Source organism: Pteropus alecto, unplaced genomic scaffold, assembly GCF_000325575.1.
Source record: "Pteropus alecto unplaced genomic scaffold, ASM32557v1 scaffold63, whole genome shotgun sequence".
Lineage (NCBI taxonomy): Eukaryota > Metazoa > Chordata > Mammalia > Chiroptera > Pteropodidae > Pteropus > Pteropus alecto.
In genome coordinates, this window is record NW_006434897.1 from 2619771 (window position 1) to 2645544 (window position 25774).

The following is a 25774-nucleotide window of genomic DNA, read 5'->3' on the forward strand; positions in this document are numbered from 1 at the left end:
TTAACTTATAAAATTAATATTCAAAATTATTTACATCCATACCTTTTTAGCTAGTGCTCCTTAGTTCTTTAGAGGATAAAAAGCTGGATATTCTGGGCACAGTATTTTCTTTTGTGAAACAGATGTTAATAAGCTTCAGTTGGTAGATGATGAGTAAAATGTCTCCCAATCTGGGACCAGCTGTAACTGTGGAGGCCAGTTGCCATTGTACGTGACAGTGAGTTGGTTCTGTGCTGTGAACAACAGTTATGGAAGGGGCCTTTGGTAAGGTTCCTCCGTTATCTAGCTGTATCATCTTGAGAAAGTAGATGCATCTAATTTAATATCTTCATGTGTAAAATGTGGAGATCAGGCTAGAAAAGCGCTTCCCAAAGTGTCAAAAGTGCCACTGACAGTAAATTTTGTGTTTAAAGTAAATTTTTAATGTGACAATAAAAAAATAGTGTATTATATGGAGAAAAATTATTTCCATTTTTATTTCCACTTCAATTATCCTGAAATCAAGGAAATACATTTTATGCTAGAAGTCCCTAATATTTCTCTAACACTGGGAAAGCTCTCTCTTTCTCTCTCTCTTTGACAAAGCTGATGGATCAGTTTGTAGTTTCTAAGAGACAAGAGAAACTTGCCTCTGAACAGAAGACTTTTTCATGTAAATCTTAAGAGAAGTAGATTTCTTAATGTTATCTCCAGTACAGTAGAAAATTAAACAAGAGCTTCAGGAAATTTTTCAGAGCTCAAATTGACCTTGTTTTGAACACACCTTGTTTGAAAAAGACTTGCTGCAATTAGTGGATCTAATTAATGGTGTCTATTAAGAGCTAGCTATACATTGAATAAACTTGGTAATGTGCTTTAATGCTACTAGGAAACATGACTCATCATAATATCCAACATTAATGTAATGCTTAATAACTAATATTTATCGAGTGCTTGGAAATCAGGCACTCCTAAATGATTTACATATATTAACACATATTAGTCTTCACTCATTCTAATGTTTAAAACAACTATATAAATTAAGTACTAATATTTCTCTCATTTTATGTATGAGGTAACTGAAATACTAAGGTATTAAGGAATTTGAGAAAAGTCAGACAGCTGAGTAAATGGCAAAGTTTTTTTTTTTTTTTTTTAATTCTGCAAGTGTCCACTTACCCCATACATTTCTATTTCTTACTGTTCTGTATCCATCCCATTACTGCCAGTAGGCCTTAGTTAACTGAGTCCTTTCACTTCTCAACTGGAAGCTTATTTCTTGACATTTTATTTCCAGTGTCCAGCACATGGTAGTTACTCAAAAAGTGTTTGTTGAATAAATGTATGAATAGATTAATTAATCAATAAACCTCTGCTATAAAAGACAATTTTTAAAATGCCTCTACACGTAACCTATTAGACCTAACACTTCACCCCCAGCATCCCCTATCTCTGTTTTCTCCTGGTAATTTGTCACCATTTCTGTTATTAATCTTGGATCATTTGGAACCAGAGTAGTGTGCTTTGATGTCAGAATGTGTAGGTTCAAGTAAAAACTCCAGTACTTATTTCTATCACCTACTTAATTGTGTGACATCGGAAGATGTATTTAAAACTGAGTTTCATTTTTATTTGTATAATATTAATATCTAACATATCTATCCGGCAGGATTATTATACTAACTAAATTAAATGTGCTTAAAACGCATAAGAATGCTTGGCATGTTGTAAATGTTTTATGAAAGAGGCAAAATAGCATCATATTGAGATATCTAGACATTGGAGCCAAACAGACCAAATACTATTACTGGATAGTTCTGGAAGATTGAGTACATTATTTACACATTTAAAGCATTAGCTTTTCAATGCTTAATTACAAAATACAAGATCCTAAATCAGAGTTATCGTAAGGATTAAATGAGATAATTTGTTCAGAGTGCATGATATACAATTAAAAACAAACAATGTTAACTCCTTCTTTTAGTAATAGTTTCCTTTCCTTTAAATTTTCTCTTATTCTTTTGGTTTAATATCTTGGAGGAAAAAAGAAGACAGTTCACTGCCTCATGACTAAATACATTTATTAGACTATTTTCATGTAGTTCTTGCTAAAATTTAAGTACTATTTTTGCCTGATAGTATAACTCAAATTATATTATCTTGAACATAAGCTGCTTAAAGTTACTACTGCAGGAAGTAGAAGATTCAGGTCTAACAAAAGTTAATTTGTTGAATCTGTATTTTACAGGCCACTGACAATTGGAAGATTATGATAGGGAAAAGATTTATGGGTCCTCTACTACCAGCCTAGTTAAAAATACTATTATCTCCTTTCTCTAATACTGAAATAGCCTTCTAATAAATATCCTCGCTTCTTCTTTTACAACTCATCCCCTTTCCGTATTTCCCCAGTGTTCCAGCTTTATGCAAATATTATGTCGTATCCCTTCTAAAAACCCTCATCCTTAAAATAGTCTAAAACACTTCACTCCCCTTGGTTTTTAGATAAAATCTAAGAAGCACAAATGATATGGGTTATTTTACAGCATTGTCAAGTGCCATTCTGTCCTTTGTGTTTCTTACTTTTTCTATACTAAATATATTTTATGTCCTTGAACTTTGTTTCTTTTTACCTTAGTCCAGGTGTGTTTTGTTTTTCTTTTCCCACAGCACAATCATACTCATCCTTCAGATCTCAGCTTAAACATAACTTCATCAAAAAAGACTAGACTGGGTTTCCCTGGAACCTAGTAGTTCTCTTTCATACCATCATTATATTTTTAAAAATCTGTCGTTTGTACTAAAGAATATAAGCATCCTTTTTCTATCTTGTTTGCTGCTGCATTCTCAGACCCTTACACAATGGGTAGCATTTTGCATTGACTTATTTATAAATGCCCTACTGATGAAAGATGTTTAAAGTAATGAGTTATAAGAGTGAAAACTCATGTGAGACTTTCCTTCAGTGTTATACACACAACCTTACAATGTCAGGTTTGACCTCATTGATCCCCTTTTTCCCCCACACAGACAAATCATTCTTTGATATAGGGCCCTCCAGCTGAAAAATGCTTGATATTCCCTTGAAGTTAGCAAGGGCTTAATTGTATGACCTAATCCTGGCCAACGGATCAGAGGAAAACACACTAAATGAGAATGAAACTTACGAGAATGAACTGTTATTCCCACCATTAAATCCAGTTGACTGAGAATATTCTTTTTGGATCTGTTTGCCTCCTGCAATTGTAAAGGGTCAAACCTGAGAACTAACACCAATTAGGATGAGTGAGAATAAATAGAAAGTGTCTGAGTCTTTGATGATGTTATTATGCTGCTGAATTAACTGAGCCTAGAACCAGCTATTTCTGGTCATCTTGTTACAGTGAGATAATATCTCTTTATTAAGTAAGGCGGGTATCTCTTTACTTACTTTCAAAAGCACCCTAACTGATAGAGATGCCCTCAAGACTTGACTTTCCGAGTCCCTGATAGTTAGTCATTATCTTCTGTTGGAGTAAGGAAGCCCAGGTTGACTACTACTCAATGAGAACAAGTTTATTCTCTAATCTTTGTGTTCCTTCTTAAAAGGAAAGTGAACTGGAATCCAAAAAAAGTAGCCTAAATACATGTATCCTTTTCTGCTTCCCTTCTGTAAGAATATTTTAGGTTGATTAATGATCATGAAAATAATTTAAGCAAAATCCTGAGAGAAAAGTATATATACAATCATTTATCTTTATTGTACTTGCAGGCTATATACCCTAGGGAAATCTGAAAACTTTCCCTGACTGATGTCAAATGGAGACCAGGGGTGAAAGAGACTCAGAGACTACCTATCATGACTTTATTTATTCAAAGTTAAAGATGGGAGGCAATGGAGGGAGGACTATTTTTCATTCAGTTAACTCTATCTGAAAGAAAAGGGGCAAAGAACAGTGGGCTCTTATATACTGTTGACATTCATTCAGATAGAATAAAATAATAACTGAAAAGTCCTGTAAGCTAGTCAGATGGACAGGTTTCCTGGCCCAGGAATACTACTTTTTTACTTTATTAACATACTTTGTAAAGGTAACATAAATTCACTGAAATATCAACATTTCTATAAATGCATGATCTTCAAAAGGCCATGAACTCTTGGAATCAAGACTAGAAAGAGTATGCCTCATGACCTTTTATTCTCTAGAGAACCAGATGCTAAGCTCAGAAATTGTCATTCATCGAACATGCAATGTGTGAACTTCCTTTTGATGTTAAGTGTAACTGTGGAACTTCAACTACTGGGGCTTTTCTGAGCCACTCTACTCTCCTATAAAGTGTCAGTAATATCACCTAACTCATAGGATTCCTATAAAATCAAAACTAATAAAATGATAAATATAAATTTCAAGGAACTAAATAGATAACCTTTTCATATTTCTCTGAAAGTTAAATTTGGAAGATTTTTTTTCTAAAAATATGTAATATAATCATTAATTTTCTTTTTGAGGCTGAAAACAATAATGTTTTATATATACTTTTTTCTGTGTTCTTTAAAAATATTTCTATATATAACATATAATCTTGGCTTTAGATATTAAGGAAAATAAAAATTTCCACATTTTTCTCAGTTTTTTTGTAACTTGTCTACAAGTATGAAATCACTGTTTTTATTCATTATTGAAATATTGGCAATCTTTTATTTCAACTCTTTTGATAACTTTTGCGTTTGCCTTGAGCAAGTCACTTTTCTATTCTATTTTATATTTCAATTTGCTTATGAAAGATAGGAATAATGATTGTGATGTGCCTTACATAAAAGATAAAACCATAATGAAAAGAATGGTGAAAATCAAAGCAGTGTGTTAAATGCCAGATATGGCAACACAAATAAACAAAGAACATTTTAATTATCAATTATTCTCCTAAGTGGTTTTAAGACTGTGAAAGGCAGTAAAATTACTTCTTGATAAAAACTTTATCATGTATTCAGAGATGAATTGTTCAGGAAATATAAATAAATATAAACATAAACATTAACTGTCCAGAGTCTTGATTATCCAGCATATTTCCTGACCTAAGCTCATTGAATTATTAATTAGAATACCACCAGAAGGCAGCTACTGGAATCATAGAATGGAATGTATCTATGATCAAATATTTTCCATTAAAGAATTTATGGACTAGTCTAAGGAGATGAAAATTAGTTTTAACTTCAAATTTTAGCCTAGCTTTTCTAATAAAGTACTAAAAGCACATAGGATTGTAGGTGGTTTTCCCATCGATTCAATTGATATTTACTGAAGTCTTCCACTGGGAATGTTACTGAACTAGATGATTGGTGATCTATAAAGATAAAATATGGTTCCTGTCCTCAAAGAGGTTACATTTAATAGGGAATTAAGAAATATAAATAAATAACTCTATTAAGGTTCTTCCTTAGTGTTGAAACAAAGGCAAGGAGAGCAATTCTGAGAAGAGCGAAGAATTCTAACCAGATGTAAAGGCCTGAATGAAGGTGATGACAATGAGACTTGATGAAAGGAAATTAATTAAGAAATGTTGGAGTCAGAAAGAGGATTGCTTGTCAGTTGGCTATGGAATGTGAGAGATAAGTCAAGAATGAGGACTCTAGTTTCAGTTCTAGTAGATAAAGAGCTTGGAAGGCATCACTTCTATTTTTACAAGAAAAAAGCCAAGCGGACTGAAAATCAACAACTTTTAGGGAGCTTATCAGAGAAATAAAGCTATGGAGCAAACCACCACCCCAGGCAAATATAGAGAAACATAGCTGAATTTAATTTACCTAGAACAGAAGCCACTGAAGTCATAAACTGGTAGGAACACTTAAACGGTAATTTTGATGATTGTTGGAAGCTATGTGTGGACTAGATTACTAGTAGGAAACTCCTGAAGCTATATTCTTGGGGAGTGCCCACATTTGCATGAGTTTTACCTCTAGTAATCCAACCAGAACAGAAAACAAACAAATAAACAAACAAGAAATTCCCTTGTGACTTTGGCAGAGAGACAGAAAAGTAATCATTTAAAATATGCCTAGAACATTCTTCATAACAAAGACCTATTCTCCAAGAGAAAAGACTACCAGACCGAGCCTTATCTCCTCTAAGATAAATGGCACTTAACCAGTTCAAGCCCTTTCTATTCTTCCTGTGTCATCAGAGTGGGGAAACAAAGCTAAGAAAGAATTACGAAGGTCACAATCAACCCAGAGACACAGGCCTACTAAAAGAGTCATATTTAAACAAGATTATAGAACACTTTCCCTCCTCAACTCCTTACCACTATATCAACAGGGTTCCAGTATAACAGGATTGCAGCTGAAAGAGTTGCAAAGCAGAGGTTCTCTCTATTCAGAAGGTATTTTTAGGGGCACCCAGAGACAGAAGAGGAGACAAAAATAAGGACAATAGAGGAATTTTAAGCCTTTGAGACCTACAGCTATAGCAAATATTTAACTCAGCCCAACTTCCTGCAAGATTAAAAGAACAACCATAAAAATTCACAGTGTTTACCTCAGTTATTTTTACCCAATATATCACCTCCAGTTTTATATATATATGGCATGATAAAGGCAGGGAAAAAAACCACTCTGTGGAGATAATGCAAGCAGCAGAACCAGACTCATATATGACACAGATTTCAGTATTATCAGACAAAGAATTTAAGAGAATTATAATTAATATGTTAAGGGCTTTAATGGAAAAATAAACTTGCAAGCATAAATAGGCAATGTACGCAGAGAGATGGAAACTCAAAGAAAAAGTCAAAAGGAAGTGCTACAAATCAAAGACACTACAAGATAAATGAAGAATGCCTTTGATGGGATCATCAGGAGATTGGACATTGATGAATAAGGAATCAGTGAGCTTTAAGATATGTCTACTGAAACACAAAGAGAAAAAGGGATGAAGACAAAATAGCAGAATATCCAAGACTTCTGAGGGAATTTCAGAAAGTATAACATGTGCATAATTGGAGTACCAAAAAAAGAGAGCAAGGAGCAGAAGAAATGTTTAAAGTAATAAGGGCCAAGATTTTTTTTTTTTAAGTCGAGGAAACCCTTAGTTGACCTCACAGATTGCAAGGACCTTGTCAGTTTACAATCCCTTATTTTTTTATTTTTTTTTACGCTTATAGCTCCTGGTCTTCCTAGGTGGTCTCCCATCGAAGTACTAACCAGGCCCGACCTTGCTTAGCTTCTGAGATCAGACGGGATTGGGCTTGTTTAGGGTAGCATGGCCGTAGATGGTATTTTCTAAATTATTGACAGACACTAAACCACAGATCCAGGAAGCTCAGATAATTTTAAGTAAGATATAAATCAAAATATCTACACCTATACATACCATATTGAAACTGCAAACAAACAAACAAAAAAACAAAGAGGAAATCTTGAAAGAATTCAGAGAAAGAAAATAGCTGTAGAGGAAAAATAACAATTACAATGGACTTGTCAGAAATTATGCCAGCAAGATAATGGAGTGAAATACTTATAGTGCTAAAAGAAGTCAAGGATGAATCAGGATTCTTGATTCAATTATAGGAGAGATGATGTTATTAAGACCAGAAGTGTAGGAGAAATAACATGTTGCCCTTTGGGGTGAAGATTTTAAATTTGAAACATTTAAAATCTGACACACCTGAATGTAACACATGAAAGTCTTCAGGAGGCATTTAGAAATTTGGCTCAAGATTTCAGAAGATTACAGGTGAGAGGATTGATAATAAATACTGAAGTGTGAGTTTATAGGGATAGTGTTTGAGATGAAACATTTAAGGGAAGATGGGAGAGGGCTTCAGACAGAAACCTGGGAAATACTAACTTTTAAAGAACAGAGTGAGTGGAAAAGTTTTAAAGAGTTTGAGAAGTATCCAAACTTATTTAACAGAAGAAGACGTTAGCGCAGAAGTCCAGGAGGAAGAGATATTTTTAAAATGGGATTTTTGTATTGCCAAATCTAAAGCATAGATCAGTCCGAGGACTGAAAAAAAATATATATATATGTTTGTACTTAACACTGATGAGAGTAATTTTAATTAAGTGACTAGAGTGTGGAAAGTAGCTTTCAGAAGCAGTAAAACTGAGCAAGTATTAGTTATTGATGCATGGTGGCCAAACTGCAAGTGAGGGTGTGGATTCCATAAGTGTCATTGCTCTTCCAAGAATCTCATTAATAAAAGGAGAGAGTCAGGATTAGAAGTCAGGAATTAAAAAAAATGTTTGTTGTTTGTTATATTTGTTTGAGGAAAGGTAGAAACTTAAATGAGTTCAAAGACTAAGAGAACTACTAGAAAACATCTAAATTCAAAGCGACTCTAATTTAGAGGGCTTTCCTCTTAGACAAGTATTTTGAATAGAGTGAACAAGAGTTTAAACTTTCCCATGCTGCACATGATTTTATATATACAAACACCTCTGAACAATTCATGGAAAACCTTTTTCCCCATCATTCTAAATAATAGGAATTGTTTTGCCACGTGAGGATAATTTAGGGCACGTTGTGATTACAATAAGCAAAATTACACCAGTTATCATAAATACATATGCTCATTTTATATATTTTGGTAATAATTTCTTATTCAACTGATTTTCAGTAACAGTGTGTTCCAAAGAGTGAAGTTAGAAAAATGAAAGAAAGTAGATTTCAACTCACACCTCCAGTTGGGTCTCAAACATGGAGGGATGAAATGGGGAAGAGGCTACTCTAAATCTTTGAAATGCTTTCGAGGTGATTTAGGTTCAATCTTCATTCACCTCTTGTTGAAATCTACCTATCTAGTTTGCTGCCCATGTGCTCCACTATTGGTTTTCTTCAATATATTGTTTCCTTTACTTTTTATTATGCTATAATCCTGTGACTTGACTGGCTGTCTTATGATGTTTGACCTTGCACAGCTGGGCAAATTTAAAGTAGCAGTAGAAGAACAGAAATCATATTTAAATTCATAGTAAAAGTGAACCGAAAGATCTATTACTTTCAAGATAGTCTAATACCATTAAAGTGCACATCTCTCAATGTGAAAAGTTCAGAATAAAGATCTATGAATTACAGTTTCTGTGTCCAAGCAAAATAACTTGACAATTATTGACAGAAATAAGGTACCACTCACCTTTACATTATATTGCTTTCTATATGTCTCAGTCCACTGCCATTTAAACTGTAAGTTAAAGTTGTACACGTTCATAAATTGACATTTTTTTCAAACTTAACATTTTAGAAGATTTTCAGTAACATCTTTTTTGAACTAACAGTACTTGTATATTTTCTTAAGCTTAATTAAGAAAATGCTTATTGCTTCCCTATCTGTAAAGAATACCTACTATCGAAAAGATTCAGAGATGCCATTCTTTGCCTGCAAGTGAATTTGCCTACAAATTTACCCTCTTTACTCAATGTTTTTAGTGAAATATTTAGTGTTTTTAGGAAATATTCATGCCATTCTAATTTTGTGGGTATTTATGAGGGAGTATTTATCTAAAATTGTTTCCAAAATTTACCTTCTATTTACTAAAAGAATTTCAGTCTTGACTACTTCAGTTCTTTTCCTCCCTATCCTACCCTCTGACAGAGCTTCTTCTTTTTCAAATTCATTCTTAAGGCTTTTTATGATGCAAAATCAAGGGAGAAAACTGGGCAGGCAGAAGGGCATGTGGCTCCTAAGTAAGGACTGTAAGATGCTTGGGAGAACAGCTATACTATATGAGGGAAACTTATGAAGGAGAAGAGAGCAATAGTACAAATGATTGCTGTGAACTACGTGTTCCAGTCATGTTCAGGATATACAAATGAAGATCTCTGGTTGTCGTGAAATTCCTTTTTGGTCTTGAAATATTTTCTTTTGAACACAATATTAATCTCATTGAGACTATGCCATGTGTTCCATGGATTCAGTAGTCAGGAGTCCCCAATTCCCCAGGCGGCTGACTAGATAGAGATCCATGGCCTCTTAGGAACTGGGCCGTACAGCAGGAGGTGAGCGGTGGGCCAGCGAGCAAAGCATCACCTGTATTTGCAGCTGCTCCCCAGTGCTAACTTCACCACCTCAGCTCCACCTCTGATTAGGCATTAGATTCTCACAAGAGCACCAGTCCCTGGGGCCAAAAAAGTTGGGAACTGCTGGTTACATGATTGCTCAAGACCTTTGGATAAATATTTTGTTTATCATATATATATTTATATATCCTATATCCTGTATTTATATATCCGATATCCTAGAAAATATACCCACACACATCCCATCTCAATCCTCTTAGCTACGATTTTTCATTTCTTGGAAGGAGCTTGTGTTTTGATAACTATGTAGTTAGTAACTTCATTATTTCTCCTTCATCTTCAATTTACTTCTGAGCCTGCTGAAATCTGGAGTCTACTTCTAACATGCCATCTGACTCTGTTTCTTAAAGTCAACAGCGACTGAATTTTTAATAAGCCCTTATTTTACTTCATCTGTGTTGCATCTAATATCATCAGCTTCGCTCTCCTTCTTAAAGTTATTTTCTGCCTTAGCTATTATGACTCCATGCTTTCTTCGTTCTCAAACTGTTCATTTTCACTTGTCTTCACTTTTTGTTCAGCTATTTATTTTCTACTGTATCAATATACTGGTGATTCCCAAACCTCTATTTCCTGACCAAATCTCTCTCTTCCAAGCCTGTACCTTCTTAGCCAATGCATACTATGTACCTTCTAAATGACTTTCAAATCCACTCTCATAGCCCATCTTAGTTTAAATCCTAATTATTTGTTACCTGGATTGTTAAATCACCCTCCTAACTGTCTCTAGTCTTGGTCCCGTTCAGCCCATTCTCCATTTTGAGCCCAGAGTAAGCTGCATAAATTTAAATCTGATCATACTCTTCTTTGGATTAAAATTCCTTATTGATACACTATAGCCTTCTATATAAAAATTAATTTATTATTATGGCATAAATGACTTTTATGATTCGGTCCTCGATCGTCTCCCCTTGCCAGTGTATACCTCTCCCCACTACTGTGTTAATGTACTCGTTCCCAGAAACACTTGCAATAGTTTGCTCTGCCTCCAGGAATCCTCATGGTTCTGCATCTGCTTGGAAACACTTGCCTTGCTTTTAACACTTACTAATTTTTCCTGACTATTGATTTTCTGGTTAGATTTTTTTTTTTTTCCTCAAGAGAGCTTTCTCTGACTCTAATATGCATTTGTTTTCTACCACTATGTGGCAAATTAATACAGACTTGATGACAAAAAAAAAAAAAAAACATTTAAAAGTTTTTTGTCAGAGTGTCGAAAGGCTAAAGTTAAGGTGCTGGCCAGCTTTATTCTCATGGACTCTGGGGTCTCTTCCAAGCCCATTCCTGTTACTGGAAGAATTCACTTCTTTGGCATTATAGGTTTAAGGTCTCCTTTCCTTGCTGGCTATTACCTGGAGCTTCTCTCATCTCTTTACCATCTCCCTTTTCACACAACCCTCTTAATCCTTAAAACAGCAGTGGTGTGAGTCAAGACCTTCTCATGCTTTGAGAATCTCTGGCTTCTGTCTCATGTAACTCATGAGGGCTCATATGACTAGATGAGGCCCACCCAGATAATCTCCCTATTTGAAGATCAACTGTACCATAGAACATAATATAACTATAAGAATGATATCTTGCCATGTTCACAGATTCTGGAGACAAAGACAGGGGACAAATCTGGGGTGCTGCTTTACACATTCTAGCTACCACAGCCTCATTGTAGTTGTTTCCCTTATATGTGCTTGAATGGATCTCATTGTAAAAAATAAAAACAAAAACAAACGAAAAAAAACCCCAAAAAACAAAAACAAACCATGATCTCCATTTTATGAGGAAAATGGAAACTCTGGGAAGTAGGATAGACTACTTCTGAGGTATAATGGTTTTGTGATAATGCAGACTTGAGTTTACTTTGGTAATAATTGCTTTTTAGTTGTATAGTATAGGAACATTATTAAAATACCAAAAAATGTGGTTAATCACACCTTCCTGGTAAAAATTTTGTGATCATTCACTTATAATGTGGTGAAGTATTTGGGATTATTTCAGAATTTCAGTAAGTTATATTTTCGTTATTAGTAATTGATTTTTTCAAGGTCACATAGATAAATTGTAACACAACAAAGATTCAAATGCAAGTCTTCTCTGCCTGGATTGAGAGAAAGCAAGAGGCAACACGAAAAACACTGCTAGATTTGTAGGGGTTTTTCTATATTAGATGATAGTTTTTAGGATAGTTTAATAATAATTAATGTCATTTAATTATATCTAAAATTTCTCAGTACTCTTAAATTTAATTTCTATAACGTTTAAGCCAAAATTTTGTTTTGTAACGGAAATTAGTTATGTAGTTAGGCACAGTATGCAGGCATTCACTACATAAGCAACCACTAGAAAGTACATCTACTTCATAAGTTGAAAATGCTACTTTTCCTAATTCATGTATGCGTCATCTTAAAAGACTCCTCCTTTACAATGTGCATATAATGATTATTGGAAGATACAACTGTGTATACCGTTGTTATCCATTAGTGCCCTAAAAAAAGAACAAAGCATGACCTTTACTCCTTTCCTTACTATCTACTCCTGGTTTATGTTTTGTAGCTATGATCTGTAGCTTCAGCAACTGTTTATTGCTTTTTTGCAGCTTAGTTTTCTGACCTCCCAGACTGCCTAAAACCACTTCTGAAATAGAGTCACGTTATCCATAATTCCTGTACAGCATACTGTTGAGCTCTCTGCTTTTTTTCTCCCCAGAATACTATAATTGTGCTAGAATCCTTGAAAAACACCCCTTAGGAATTACTTATTTCTGCATTCTTCATCATTGTCACAATTCAGCACCTCATAAAACAGGATACTACACATTTTTTAGGATCTGCTAAAACTACAGATGTCTCTCCTCTAGAGTTTTTACTTTACTAACATATAAAACTAGAAGGGCCTTACTCACCCTTTATTATGCAAAATATAGATCTGTATTGCCAAGCAGTACCCAATATTATTCACACTTACCTTCCCTCTGTCTGAAGATGGCATAAATGTACAAGGCTCAAGAGCTAGCTCAGCTCCCTTGTCCCAGGAGGATGACAGATGGGAGCCCACTACCTGCAGCCGGTTCTTGCACGTTTCATGAGATTTAAAGATTCTTTTGATGACTAGACGTAATGTACTGAAATGCAGATGAAAGGCAGAATTCTTTGTTGTTTACACTTCCACATGACAGACTACTAGACAGGGCTATGCAGGAAAGAGATCATTCCCTATGGACAGAATAATAGCAAACTAGAGCTATATGGCAAGCAGGTTAGCTAGGTTTTCACACAGCTCCCTGAGAATTGGCTAATTTGAGTAATTTCAAGAGCTCTGGGGCATAGAGTCTGTCCTAAGTTGCCTGGTATCTGGTCTAGTGGGGCTGGTACATAATGGGCTTGAAATGGGAGGGACCAATAAGGGAAGTGTTTGGGGTGTTGACTTCATTAGCTGTTAAAGAAGAGAAACTAACAGGCCTCTAGCCAGTGTCTTAAAACTGGGTCAAGATTGCATTTTAAACAAAACAAAATAAAATAACTGTATTACACACTTCTAGGTGGGAAACAGGATGTGTTTGATGTCTTTGATTACTTTTTCTTCCCAGAAACTAAATTCATAGTTACGTTCAAACATAATTCTGTTACTTTATTCAGGATATTGAGGGATAAGATATCCCCCATTCCTTACTTAAATCATGAAAAACCAAGTAAGCATACCTTCACAACAGAAAGGAACTTTTAAGAAATGTGGTGTAATGTGATCATTGTGCCTGTGTTCTGTGAGGGAAAAATATGCTGGCATCAGGAAATCTCAGGACCTCTTAAGGACATCTCTATCCCTAAGAAATGTGTGTCAAGCAAGTCAATGGAACAATATAAATTAATATTACTTTATCACTTGTGGACTTTCTCTGTTGGGAAGCTCATTATTGATGAGTTTCTAAAGACATTTATGTTTTAAGTAGCTTATAACTGATTTTGATTAAATCCACTGGTTTAGGAGATCAGGAAATTAATCTGTCACGCCTACTAACTCATTCTATGACACTGAAAAATTTATATATACTATCATTTTAAGAAGGCTTTAGAAAATGAAATACCAATGTTTGCTTTTAATTTTAATTTTCACACACAAAAAAACTGGATGAAACAAAAAAAAGAATAATGAAAATTTCAAGTAAATATTTTTATAAGGAACATAGGTTAACATACTGCGTTTACTTACTATATAGAAAAAATAAGACAGAGTACATTATAAGAGTTATTCAAAGCAATTTTTTCTTATTAATTCAAGAAAGTGAATCTAAGAAGACTTTAATAACTTGGAATAACGAGCCCATGGTCTCATGGAACTGTTTTAACATCTTAGCAAATTTCTCAGTATAAGCTAATGTTTTTAATTATTCCAGAAAATGTAGGAATGCAATGAATTTTGTTGAGAAGCTAATGAACACAACTTAAAGGTTTTGATCTAATCAATGGTTTTCTTTTATTTGACCTTTGCTGCAGCTATCTTCTCTGCTTTGTTTTTATCCCTAAAGCCCTACTTATCCTAGAAATGTATAATTTTATTCAATTGGTCAAGAAAGATTCTGATAGCAAAAAGAAATTTTGTATGTAAAAGAGTTTTATAAATTATAAAAGCCCCTATAAAAACATAAGATATTGTTATCACTATCTTTTGAATGAAAGAAATCAGTCAGAAGGCTTAAGATTTCCTAAGAGTAACATTTGCTAATGAAAAGATTATGCTGATATCCAGTCTCATGTTTAACTGCTTAAAAAACATAGCCAGTACACCACTGTCAAGGGTAATGCCACATTTTCTGATTTGATTTTATGCAAAAAATATATATACATTTTTCTAAGATACTTTCATCACATTTTGAATATCTATTATGCGTTTTTCATTTTTATATTTCTATGAAAACAATTCTTATAAAAAAGCATCGTTATTCTAAATCAATGGAATGTTAGTTCATCTCGAGTATATAATCAAATTGAGAATCTTTTTTAACTGAATGCTTATAAAAAAAACTTTTATAACATCATGTAGCAAGTATTAACATTGAAATGATTTACATGTTGTTTCGATTATTTTATAGTAAATAATAAAGAGTTAGAGAACTGTTGACTTAGTTTTCAATATTTGAAAAAGTAGTTCCTGTTACGGTCCTGTTTAGATGATTATATGCTAGCATTGCTTTATTTCACTAGCTACACAACTGTTGCAGATAGCCTACTACTTTAAAGCTAAGTTAACATAAGACTTATGAGGTCAGTTATGTAAGCAGAACTGCAAAGCACATTGTCAGTTATTAACATTTATATGTTTTCTAATCTCTGCCCTGGCAGTCCTGTCTTACCATATTCCTATTTTGTTTCTTCTTCTTTTCTACTCGTTCATAACATTCTGTAATTGTTTACTCTGATAGAGTTGTGTGTGTGTGTGTTTTTTAATTTTTTTAATCCTTTGATCTTTTCATTTACAAGAATGAGGAGGGAGCATGTAAGTCATAAAGAGATGACCAAAAGTCTATAAATAGAAATGGAGTCATGATGACTTAGTACCAATTTTGACAAGTTTTTGTAACTAGTAGCCAAGAGCTATGTTTATAATTTTACCTTAAGAACTATGTGAAGGTTTGTGAGTTAGAAATTATTTCAGTTTTTAAAATCTGAATTTCTAAGTTCAGCATATGGTCATTTTCAGGGTGATTTACAGATTCTACCTACTTTTAATTTCTTGGCACTCAATTTCTGTTTATACAATAAGTCATAAATAAGGTGATTCTAATTCCAGGCCAAAAAAAAAAAATAGATACATAGAAAATATATGAGACTGGAGTCGGCTCTAGGACACATTACCCAAATATATGAGTGTCTGGCTCTAACTTTCCAAGTTTATAAAATAAAAGGACAAAAATAAGATAATTCGTAAGAAATTTTATATCTGTATTTCTGATTCTCTGGTAGGTTATATAATGAGAACATAAATATCCCTTTTATGTTGTCGCAAATGGCAGTATTTCATCTCTTCTTATGGTTGAGTAATATTCCATTGTATATATGTACCACAGCTTCTTTAGCCAATCATCTATCGTAGGACATTTCGGTTGCTTCCATGTCCTGGCCATTGTGAAAAATGCTGCTATGAACATCGGTGTGCAAATATCTTTTCGGATATGGGTTTTCAAGTCTTTTGGGTAAATACCCAGTAGAGGGATTGCTGGATCATATGGTAGATCAATTCTTAGTTTTTTGAGGAAACTCCATACTGTTTTCCATAATGGCTATACTAATTTTGCAGTTGCACCAGCAGTGTATGAGGGTTCCTTTTTCTCCACATCCTCTCCAACATTTGTTATTACTTATCCGATTGATTATAGCATTTTTATACAACCATAATGAGTCAATGTACACTAATTCTAATTATAATAATTTGGAGTTTGTCCATATGGTCTGACTATGTCTATAACAAATTATCCCAAAACTTAGTGGCTTAAAACTATACTTTTATTTTGTTCACTATTTTGTAAGTCAGGAGTTTGTGAATGATTCTACTCAGGCAGTTATGATGAGATATAGGCTGGGGCTTTGGTAACCTGGAGGGCCTACTGGATTAGATGTGCAAGAGGACTCACTGTCATAGCTGGCAATTGATTCTGGGTGTCCATTGCAGCTCTTAAGAGGCTGTCAGTGGAAGCATGGCTACTTGGTTCTTTCTGAAAGAGAGTAACCTGAGAGAGAGCTGAGGGTGTCTGATTCTCAGAGACCAATCATGGAAGCTAAAAAGCCTTTTCTGATCTAGCCCTGAAAGTCATTCAGAATTACTGTCACCGTATTCTATTGGTCAAGCAAGTCAATAAGACCAACCCATGTCCAAAGACAGGGTTTAGACTGCATCTTTCAGTAGGACTAGTAGCAAAGGATTTGCAGCCATCTTTAATTTACCACATTATGAGTTCTATATTTATAAATAATTATTGAATTAGGAAATAATTGAATCGAATTAGTCCTACAAATTAATTATGCTTGAATGAAACAGAGGATTGTCATGATTATTGAATTACATATTTTCCTATGTGCGAATAATATGCATTTAAATAAGCACAAGGTTAAATTGGTTGTATTAACCTTCAGGTTAATGGAATAACCTTATTTCAAAAATCAAGAATATTAAAATCCAGTTAATTCTACACATCAATATGACTTTTAATTCAATATATCATCCTGCCAAATATGTCTTAGACTTTTACGAATATAGTGAGAATATTGAGGGAATAATGCTGTCAGCTTCATCTGAGAATAAGTGTTGTTCAGGGGCTTTCATTTTGTGTTTTAGACAGATACCTCTGTGAATATTGTCATAATATAATTACTAAAAATGAAACCTTAGGGAACTAAGATTTACTTGCAGAGTCATTCATAAGGCTTTTGAAAATGGCTTTTGATGATAGATGATAAACATTTACTATATGTTGTTCCAGAAATAAATGCAAATGACATGTTAGCAGTTACCTAATTTAAAGCTGTTGGATTATGAATGTCCTGAAAAAATTCCCCAGGAATAAAGTCAGAGACTTGTGTACGGTGAACATATTTTTGGAAAACCAAGTTTCTTTACAATTCCTATTAGCCAGCATATAGGTAAATAATCCATTTTAAACTGATTAATCAAGAAAATATAAATTCATATACAAAAATATTAATGATAATTAATCAACAGAACAATTGTAAGTAGATCCAGGCTGAGGCTCTGATCCCCTTACAATCAAGTACTGACAGTCTAGCTGCAAGTCCTGTGGTTCTGTGACTGCTTCCCGCTATTAGTATCTTTAGGGCCTGACTCAGCTGAGATCAAGCCCACCTGTAGGTGATCTGGAACAATGAATAAAGTAACAACAGATGAAATCTAGTTTTCCTTGAGGCAGCACCCAACCAATGACTGAACAGAGTGCTATAAGAGCCTTTCGTTCAACGAGGAATTCCTCTAACAGTCTTGGCTATGGAGCTTCTCATTCATGTGGCGGAGCTTTGGTCAGGTAGGGATCATGGTCCAACTGTTCCCCTGCCCAATTCTGATTCTTTTCATTTTCTTTTCACATGGATTTACTCTGTAATAAACCTTTTGTAACCTTAACTCCACCTCAGTATTTGTTTCCTGGAGAACACAACTTGTTATATATTTTTTTTATGGAGTTCATTTTTCTTAAGTGAGATATTGGTGATATAAGACAGTTTATATCAGGTAGTTTATAATCTGGTGTTATTAACCTCCAGAGAAATGTCCACGGGGCTCGAAGAAGATAAATAACTAGCACAGAGCCACAGGACTAGTTAATTGAAGTACTGAGGATTTGATCCTGGAGCTCTGATTCTAAGAAACATGAATTATTCTCTTACCTCTTAAGCCTGCTATTTTTTCTTTGCATTGTGGAGTAAGCTAAGCCTTTTTGTCATTAACAGTGTAACATGTAATATTTAGAATCTGTGAAAATAAATATTAAAAATGACTATAAACTCTATCTATGAAAGCCCATGATTCAGGGAATGTACAGGACTACTACGAAAGAAAAGGAATAGAGATAATTAGCTTCTTTCAGTCAGCCTGATTGTCAGCAAACTAAAGGAGATATTAGTAAATCTGAATCAAGTTCTGTATTGCTTAGTGTAGAGGAAGTAGAAATTATTAACACCATCAGAACCAGAATAAACAAGTATTCTGTTTTCTCTAATCCATTAGCTGTTTTCTTCCTTGTCAGCTCAGATAAGCTTAACAGATTCAGAAAAAGTGAGAATTCTCCTAATGTTTATACTGTTTATGTGGTAATTTTGTGGGTAGGAAGGAAGCATGGATTTTGAGCATCTTATGTGTGTCAGTTACAATGTTTGGTTCTAATGATATGCTAATGAAATACAGGCATGCCCCAGAGATATTGCAGGTTCGGTTCTAGACCACTTTTATATAGCGAGTATTGAAATAAAGCGAGTCATAATCTTTTTTGCTGATGAAGAGTCTTGCCTTCAATTTGTAAAAAGTGCAACACCTGTGAAGCACGATAAAGTGAGGCGCAATAAAACGAGGTATGGCTGTAGGGTATCCACTCAGGTGGGAAGGGGACGGGGGAATAAGGCTGCAGAACAAGCAAACAACACTTGAAGTATTAACATTATATGAAATGGTGTATGATTTAAATGCTGTAGAATGTGCCCGCACCCTCAAGGGATTCGTATCTCAGCCAACAGGGGAAAGCGCCTTCATGGGATAAGGAGTAATGCGTGAAAGCCTCAGAGCATGAGGAATTGGGGGGAATAGACAGGTGCAGTGGGTAGAAGGCAGTGTAATCTAGTGATGTGCATGTGTAAAGCAAGAAGACGTGAAGCAACATTTTGCTATTCAGTTTTGTAGGAATTAGCAAAGATCATGAGAAAGTTGGAAATGAAAAACTTTAAAGCTACAAAAATAAGTACCATATGCTATGCTAAAGAGTTTGGACCTTTTTTTTTTTTTCATGAAAGAGAAAGTGATTAGCTGTTAAATGAAGAAGTGATGTAATTAATACTCATTTAGGAAAATATTTCTGGCAGATAAAGAAAGTAATAGAAAGCCAGAAAACCAGTTTAGAGGCTTATTGCAATGAGTCGACTAAGAAGTAATGAGTACCTAGAGAAAGTCTATGAGGAATAGAGAGGAGTGAGTTCAAGAAATATCAAGGAAATAGGGATTAAAGAGTTTAGTACTGGATTTGGTTCCTACTGCGTAAGAGCTGAGTATAGGATGATTTCCTCATTATCTTAGACAACAGGAAGATATTAGGAGAAATACGTGGAAGTGAAGTGTTGGGGTAGGGGAAGAGGATGTTGAGATGAAGGTTGAGTTGAAATGTCTGAGAGTGCTGAGTCCATGCTCAGTAAGAAGTTTTATTCATGGGTTGAGGCTTAGACGGCAGATAGGCCCAAATTAAGTATTTGTATCTGCGTTACCAGCAAAGAGTAATAGAGGCCGTAGGTGTGGATATATCATGTACATAGAGACTGGCTGAGTGTACACGCAGAGTAAGAAGACTAAATACCCACAGATCTCTAGTGAAAGGGACAAATGTTACAGAGGCGTCATTAAAGACAAAGACTGTAACATGGCCATTAATTTGGGAACTAATATTATGATAGGGCAACAAATGGTAGTTTTAGGTACCTCTTTTAGAGTATAGGTATTTTTTTCCACTTTTTACATATGCACAGGAAATGGGAGGAAAGAATTTAGGATGACTCCTTACTTTCTGTCTAAGGCAACAAAATGTACAAATGGATATCCAAAGGAAAAAAGCAGTATAAGAAAACACACATACACATGTATATCATATATAGCATAATAGTTCTGGATACACTAGTTTATTTTGCAACTTTGAATATTATGAAAAATATCACACTGAAGAGGAAATTTCGCTTTCATTAGTCAGGTGAAATTATCTCCCACTGTGTGAAACTGACTTTCCTTATCAAGAGCAAAGTGAAAGGGCTAAGCCTATTATGCTCTTTGATGTTTTTATAGGATATAATGAAAGATGAATGCTCAATGCTGAAGCTGCAGCTGAAAGAGAGAGACGAACTCATTTCCCAACTTCAGGAAGAGCTGGTAAGTGATAACAATATTTGGCTCGCAAGTATACTTTCCTTGCAATGTTTTTTGCTATAAACCCTACAACAACTTATTAACACATATTAATTATTTTCAAACTGTTAGTGATTAAATCTGATTAATTATCAATTTTATGATCTTACAGCAATGAGGATCTGCCAATCTGAAAAATAAAGAGTATATTTTATAATGTGTATTGAACTTTATATAATTCCAAAAACAGACACTGAACCAGGGTGAGACATTTCAGTTTAATCTATCAAAAATTGTGACAGCTAAGGGCACATTTCATTTTGTAAAGTGCATAGTTTAACTCCATTCTGCTATACCTAGAGGTACAAACATGTATATGAAGCAAATTATGTAATCATCCTGAAAAAACATATTTTACTTTTTATTTTCATAAAGCTACCAAAAGTATTAACCTAATGAGACTTTTGTTAATATAGATATATAAATCTCAAATGTAAATATACAAAAATGTGCAATGTATATAATTCATGTTTTCAGGGTACTTTTTTTATGTGACATTGTAAAAATGTAATAAATCATACTTTTATAACATGAAAATACTTTTGGTATATAAGAATTACTTTTCTAAGATGTGTTTACAATTTACAATGATTTCAGATTTGACTACAGATTTGACTACATTAACAATGAAGTATTATGTAATTATTAAATATAAGTAAATGACAAAACACTGTATAATTATAGACCATCAAGCTTCTGAGAACTAACATGTTAGATGACAAATTTAGAGCATATTTTATTGATTCTTGACAAGTGACTATGTGTCTACTAAGCCTTGACCTTTATTTAGATTGTTCTATGATTAGATCGATGTTGATTATTGGTTTCATGAACATGGTTTAATTGTTGATTTAGAAAGTTTTAAAATTCTCATATAAGCAGACCTGAGTAGTTAAAAGCCATGTTGTTCAAGAGTCAGCTTGTAGTCAATTTGGTATTTCAAGTTTATAGTAAAAAAAAAAAAATACATGACTTCATTTTACTAAATCAGCCAATTGAGGACTTTTTTGGAGGGAGGGATACTAAATTATTTTAATGATAGCTATGTAACATTGGCTCTGGAAGTAATAATTTCCTATTTCATTCAACAAACGAAGGCCTGATATTTTTGTATGTGCTGTTTGAAATCGGATCACAACCAATGTTGAAAGAAAAAACAAAGAATACATTTTCTGAGTTGATTATCCAACTTAAATGCCAGTAGTACCTTCTAGGCATTGCCAAATGTGCCTGGGAGAATCATTGCTTTAGGGGTATTAGATTAAATTATAGACTTCAGTGAAATTGTATGTTATAGGGTAAATGTCTATCTGTTGAAACCCAGTAAAAATCAAAAGTTCTGAAGAAGAGATGGGACTCTCTTTTGGCTATTATATATATAGCTATTTTCATGCCATTTTAGGCTGCTAGAGCCACCATAAATATAAATAGCTATTTTCATGCCATTTTAGGCTGCTAGAGCCACCATAACAAAGTACCACAGTACCAGTCCATGGCCTGTTAGAGACCAGGCCACAGTGCAGGAGGTGAGTGGCAGGTGACAGAGCGAAGCTTCATCTGTATTTGCAGCCACTCCCCAGGGCTAGCATCACTGCCTCAGCTCCACCTCATCATCAGGCATTAGATACTCATAGGAGCACGGTCCCTGGTGCCACTGTTTTAAACAACAAACTTTCTCAGCTCTGGAGGATAGAAGTCTGAGATCAGAGTGTCACCATGGTTGGATTTTGGCGAGAGCTATTTTTTCCTGACCTCTAGACAACTGCTTCTTAGCTGTGTGCTCAGATGTCCTTTACTGAGTGCATGTGCATGGAGAGAGGGAGAAGGAGAAAGGGGATACAAGTTCTCTGATGTCCCTTCTTTTAAAGACTCTAATCTTATCATAAAGGCCTTCCCTGAGGACCTCATCTAAACCTGAGCATCTCCCAAAGACCCCATCTCCAAACAGCATCACTTTGGGGGTTTGGATGTCAACATGAATTTGGGAGGGACACAATTTTGTCTATAGCACATTCTGTTTATGTTCATGGCTAGTTACTATTAGCAAAGAAAATTTTGGACAAGATATATTTATAAAGTACTAAATGCATATTTCAAAACTTATTTTTTCTATGATTTCAAAATTATTACCTTAGTTCAGCTGTTTTTTCATGCATGGTTAGTAGATTCTACAAAGCATAAATATACTAAGAAGTTCAAAATAATGTTGATTTAAATTATATAGATACTGTTTGGGCAAACTGTTCACATTAATTAAATTTTTAACATGAATATATTTTGTAATCATATTTTTAGTTTATCCTTACCTGTTCTCTTTTGAAAGAAGAAAAGAAGTGGTTTGTACTCTTGGGACAATTTTAAGATCTTTGAAATTATTTTTCCTAAAATTTGTATGTATCACTTATGTTTGTGAGATTTACTAATTTTATTTTAACAGATAATTTTTTGCACATATTTAATGATGTTTAATGAGATCTTAGATAAAAGAATATCAGAGTGTCCTCAGGTAGTATATGTGATGGGGCAACAATTGGAGAAAAACAGAAATATACTCTTCAGGCAGGAGTTTTGAATTTGGTAAACTGGAAGGAATTGGTCTACACATAGGATATTTACTCTCAACTGCTTTATAATAGAACAAAATCTCTTCTGCTGTGCTCTGAGATAATGTGAAGAACACTGGCTAGTCATACCTATATAGCTTGGGCTATGTAAATAGTATTTTTTTATGTTGAAAATAAATTATATCTGTAATGGTCTTACAGTGTGCGCGCGCGCGCGCGCGCGCACACACACACACACACACACACACACACTAAGCCAAACAACATTTATATTATCAAGTTTAAGACCACTCGCCCATCAAATGAAATCTTTAAAATGTTTTTGTTTTATCCCTCTTCTCTCCCACAGAAACTTATATGAATTTTGCTCAGCTTCTTGAGGACTTTTAGTGACTTTGGTTCTTTATTTGGTTTTCATTTGAAAGATATTTCCTTTAAGATTTGTTATTTGTGACTTTTGTATACCCCTACTCAGAATATTATCTATTTAAATTTCAATTATATATAGTGTAAGATTTACTACATATCACTGCTTCTTTCCCTCTTCATTTTTCTCCATTTTATGATCTCTTCTGATTCATTTATGATTTAATTAGAATCCTGTGATGTATGTAATGTCTTAGTATGCTTGGACTACTATAACAAAATACCATAAACTAAATGGCTTAAACAGCAGACATTTATTACAGTTCTGGAGGCTAGAAGTCCAGATGTTGGTAGATTCACTGTCTGGTGAGGGACTTGCTTCTGATTTCTAGAAGGCTGTTTTCTCCTTATGGCCCTACAAGGCCTTTCTTTGGTATATCCACTTCGGGGAGAAAGAAAGAGCTCTTTTGACTCTTCATAAGAACACTAATCCTGTCGTGAAGGCCCTTACCTTCATGACTTAGTGTAACTTAATATTACTTAATGTAATTATTTTCCAAAGTTCTCACCTCTAAGTACCATTACTTTGGGGGTTCAGACTTGAACATATCAATTTTGGGGGACATAAACATTTAATCTGTAACAGAGAAATAAGAGTATCAGAGGGGTCTTGTGGAATGACACCCTTCACCACAACTGCTTAATGATAGCAGTTATGATTTTACTATCTTTCCATATCATAATCTTTCTTAAGATTCTAGTTGACAAAAAGTCAATCTGAGAATAAAAATTAAACAAAAAACCAAAAATATGAACAAGATTTTTGTTAAGGATGTTGAATTATTAAATAAGCGTAGGAAATAAGATGAAAGCTGTAACACAAACTTTACTAAGAATTATTTAATATTGTATTGATTAGCCAGAATATTAATTAATCCAAAGCATGGAAAGGAACCAACATTTGAAGTTGGGGATGATTGGAATTTTTTAAAAATAATATTTAGATATATATTTAAATAAAAGTTTGTGTTTATTTTTTAGAATATATCGAACTTTTTGAATATTAGAAATAACTTTCCTACCAAAGATTTGGGGATTTCATGAATTTATTTCATTAAGTTATTTAATGCATAGGTATAGGTTTAGACCAAAAATCTAAACATAGTAGCCAAAAGTAAGAATACTTAATCAGAATCAATTATAGTAATAAAATGTATTTAAAATAGTTACATATTGTACCTTAGATTTAACTCTATTAAATTTAGTAATATAAAGCAGAGAAACATTTTTCTCACTTATGAGAAAGTCTTAAATTTCTTTTCTCAGAGATTTAGTGAAGGTCACACCAAAGAATGCAATGTAATTTTATTGTTAGTATGAAACTGAAGAAAATTGTAAATATTGCCTTCTTGTACCTAAATAAATCTGAGAGATTTATCATAAATGTTCATGGTGAAGTGTAGCCTTGTGTTTTGGGGCAGGAGGGGAGGAAGATCTTTTCTTGTAAACGATTATTAATCTTATAAATGACTTAAAAAATCTTATAAATGGTCTCATAGTATGGGTGAAAAGTGTGTCCTGTACATGATGTCAGATATTGAAGAAAGTGTATTTTGATATTTATGTATTGATGCAAAATACCTTTAAATAAGTCGAAGGTAATTTAAAAATGAGAATAACTTTAGTTGGACCTAAGACCGAAGAGTGAAATTTACCCTAATTAGGATCAGTGCACCATGCTATGGAATGACTTGTTTTATCAGTAATTTGGATGCCTGTTACTTATACTCTGTCAAAAATATTCATTGATTTCTTATGGATAACATATTGGAAAAGTGTATTGTCAGTAATTCTAAGCTTTTATAATTTCTACCATTTCAGACTCTTCTCTTTAGAAACTTTTATTCATTTTCTAACTGATCTGAATCACAAGTATCAGATACAGCTTTTTACAGTGTATGTGTGTATATATATACATATATATGTGTATAATTAGTTTCAAGAATACAGTACACTGGTTAGACATTTATATAGTTTATAAAACGATGCCCCTACTTGCTCCATCTCTCCTCTGGTTTTCCACCTAGCCAATATATTAATGCTAACTGCATTCCCTATGCTGTGTTACCCATCCCTGTGACCATCTATCAACTACTA

The 25774-nt window shown here is 33.9% G+C and overlaps 1 protein-coding gene across 1 annotated transcript in view; it reads left to right on the top strand.

Moving 5' to 3' along the window:
• The window catches only part of CCSER1 (coiled-coil serine rich protein 1), a 1126758-nt gene that overhangs the window by 514410 nt on the left and 586574 nt on the right, over positions 1–25774 (top strand). Inside the window, exon 8 of the mRNA XM_006910733.2 lies at positions 20568–20651. Within this exon, the coding sequence (XP_006910795.1) occupies positions 20568–20651 (84 nt within the window). The remainder of the gene's footprint in view (positions 1–20567; positions 20652–25774) is intronic.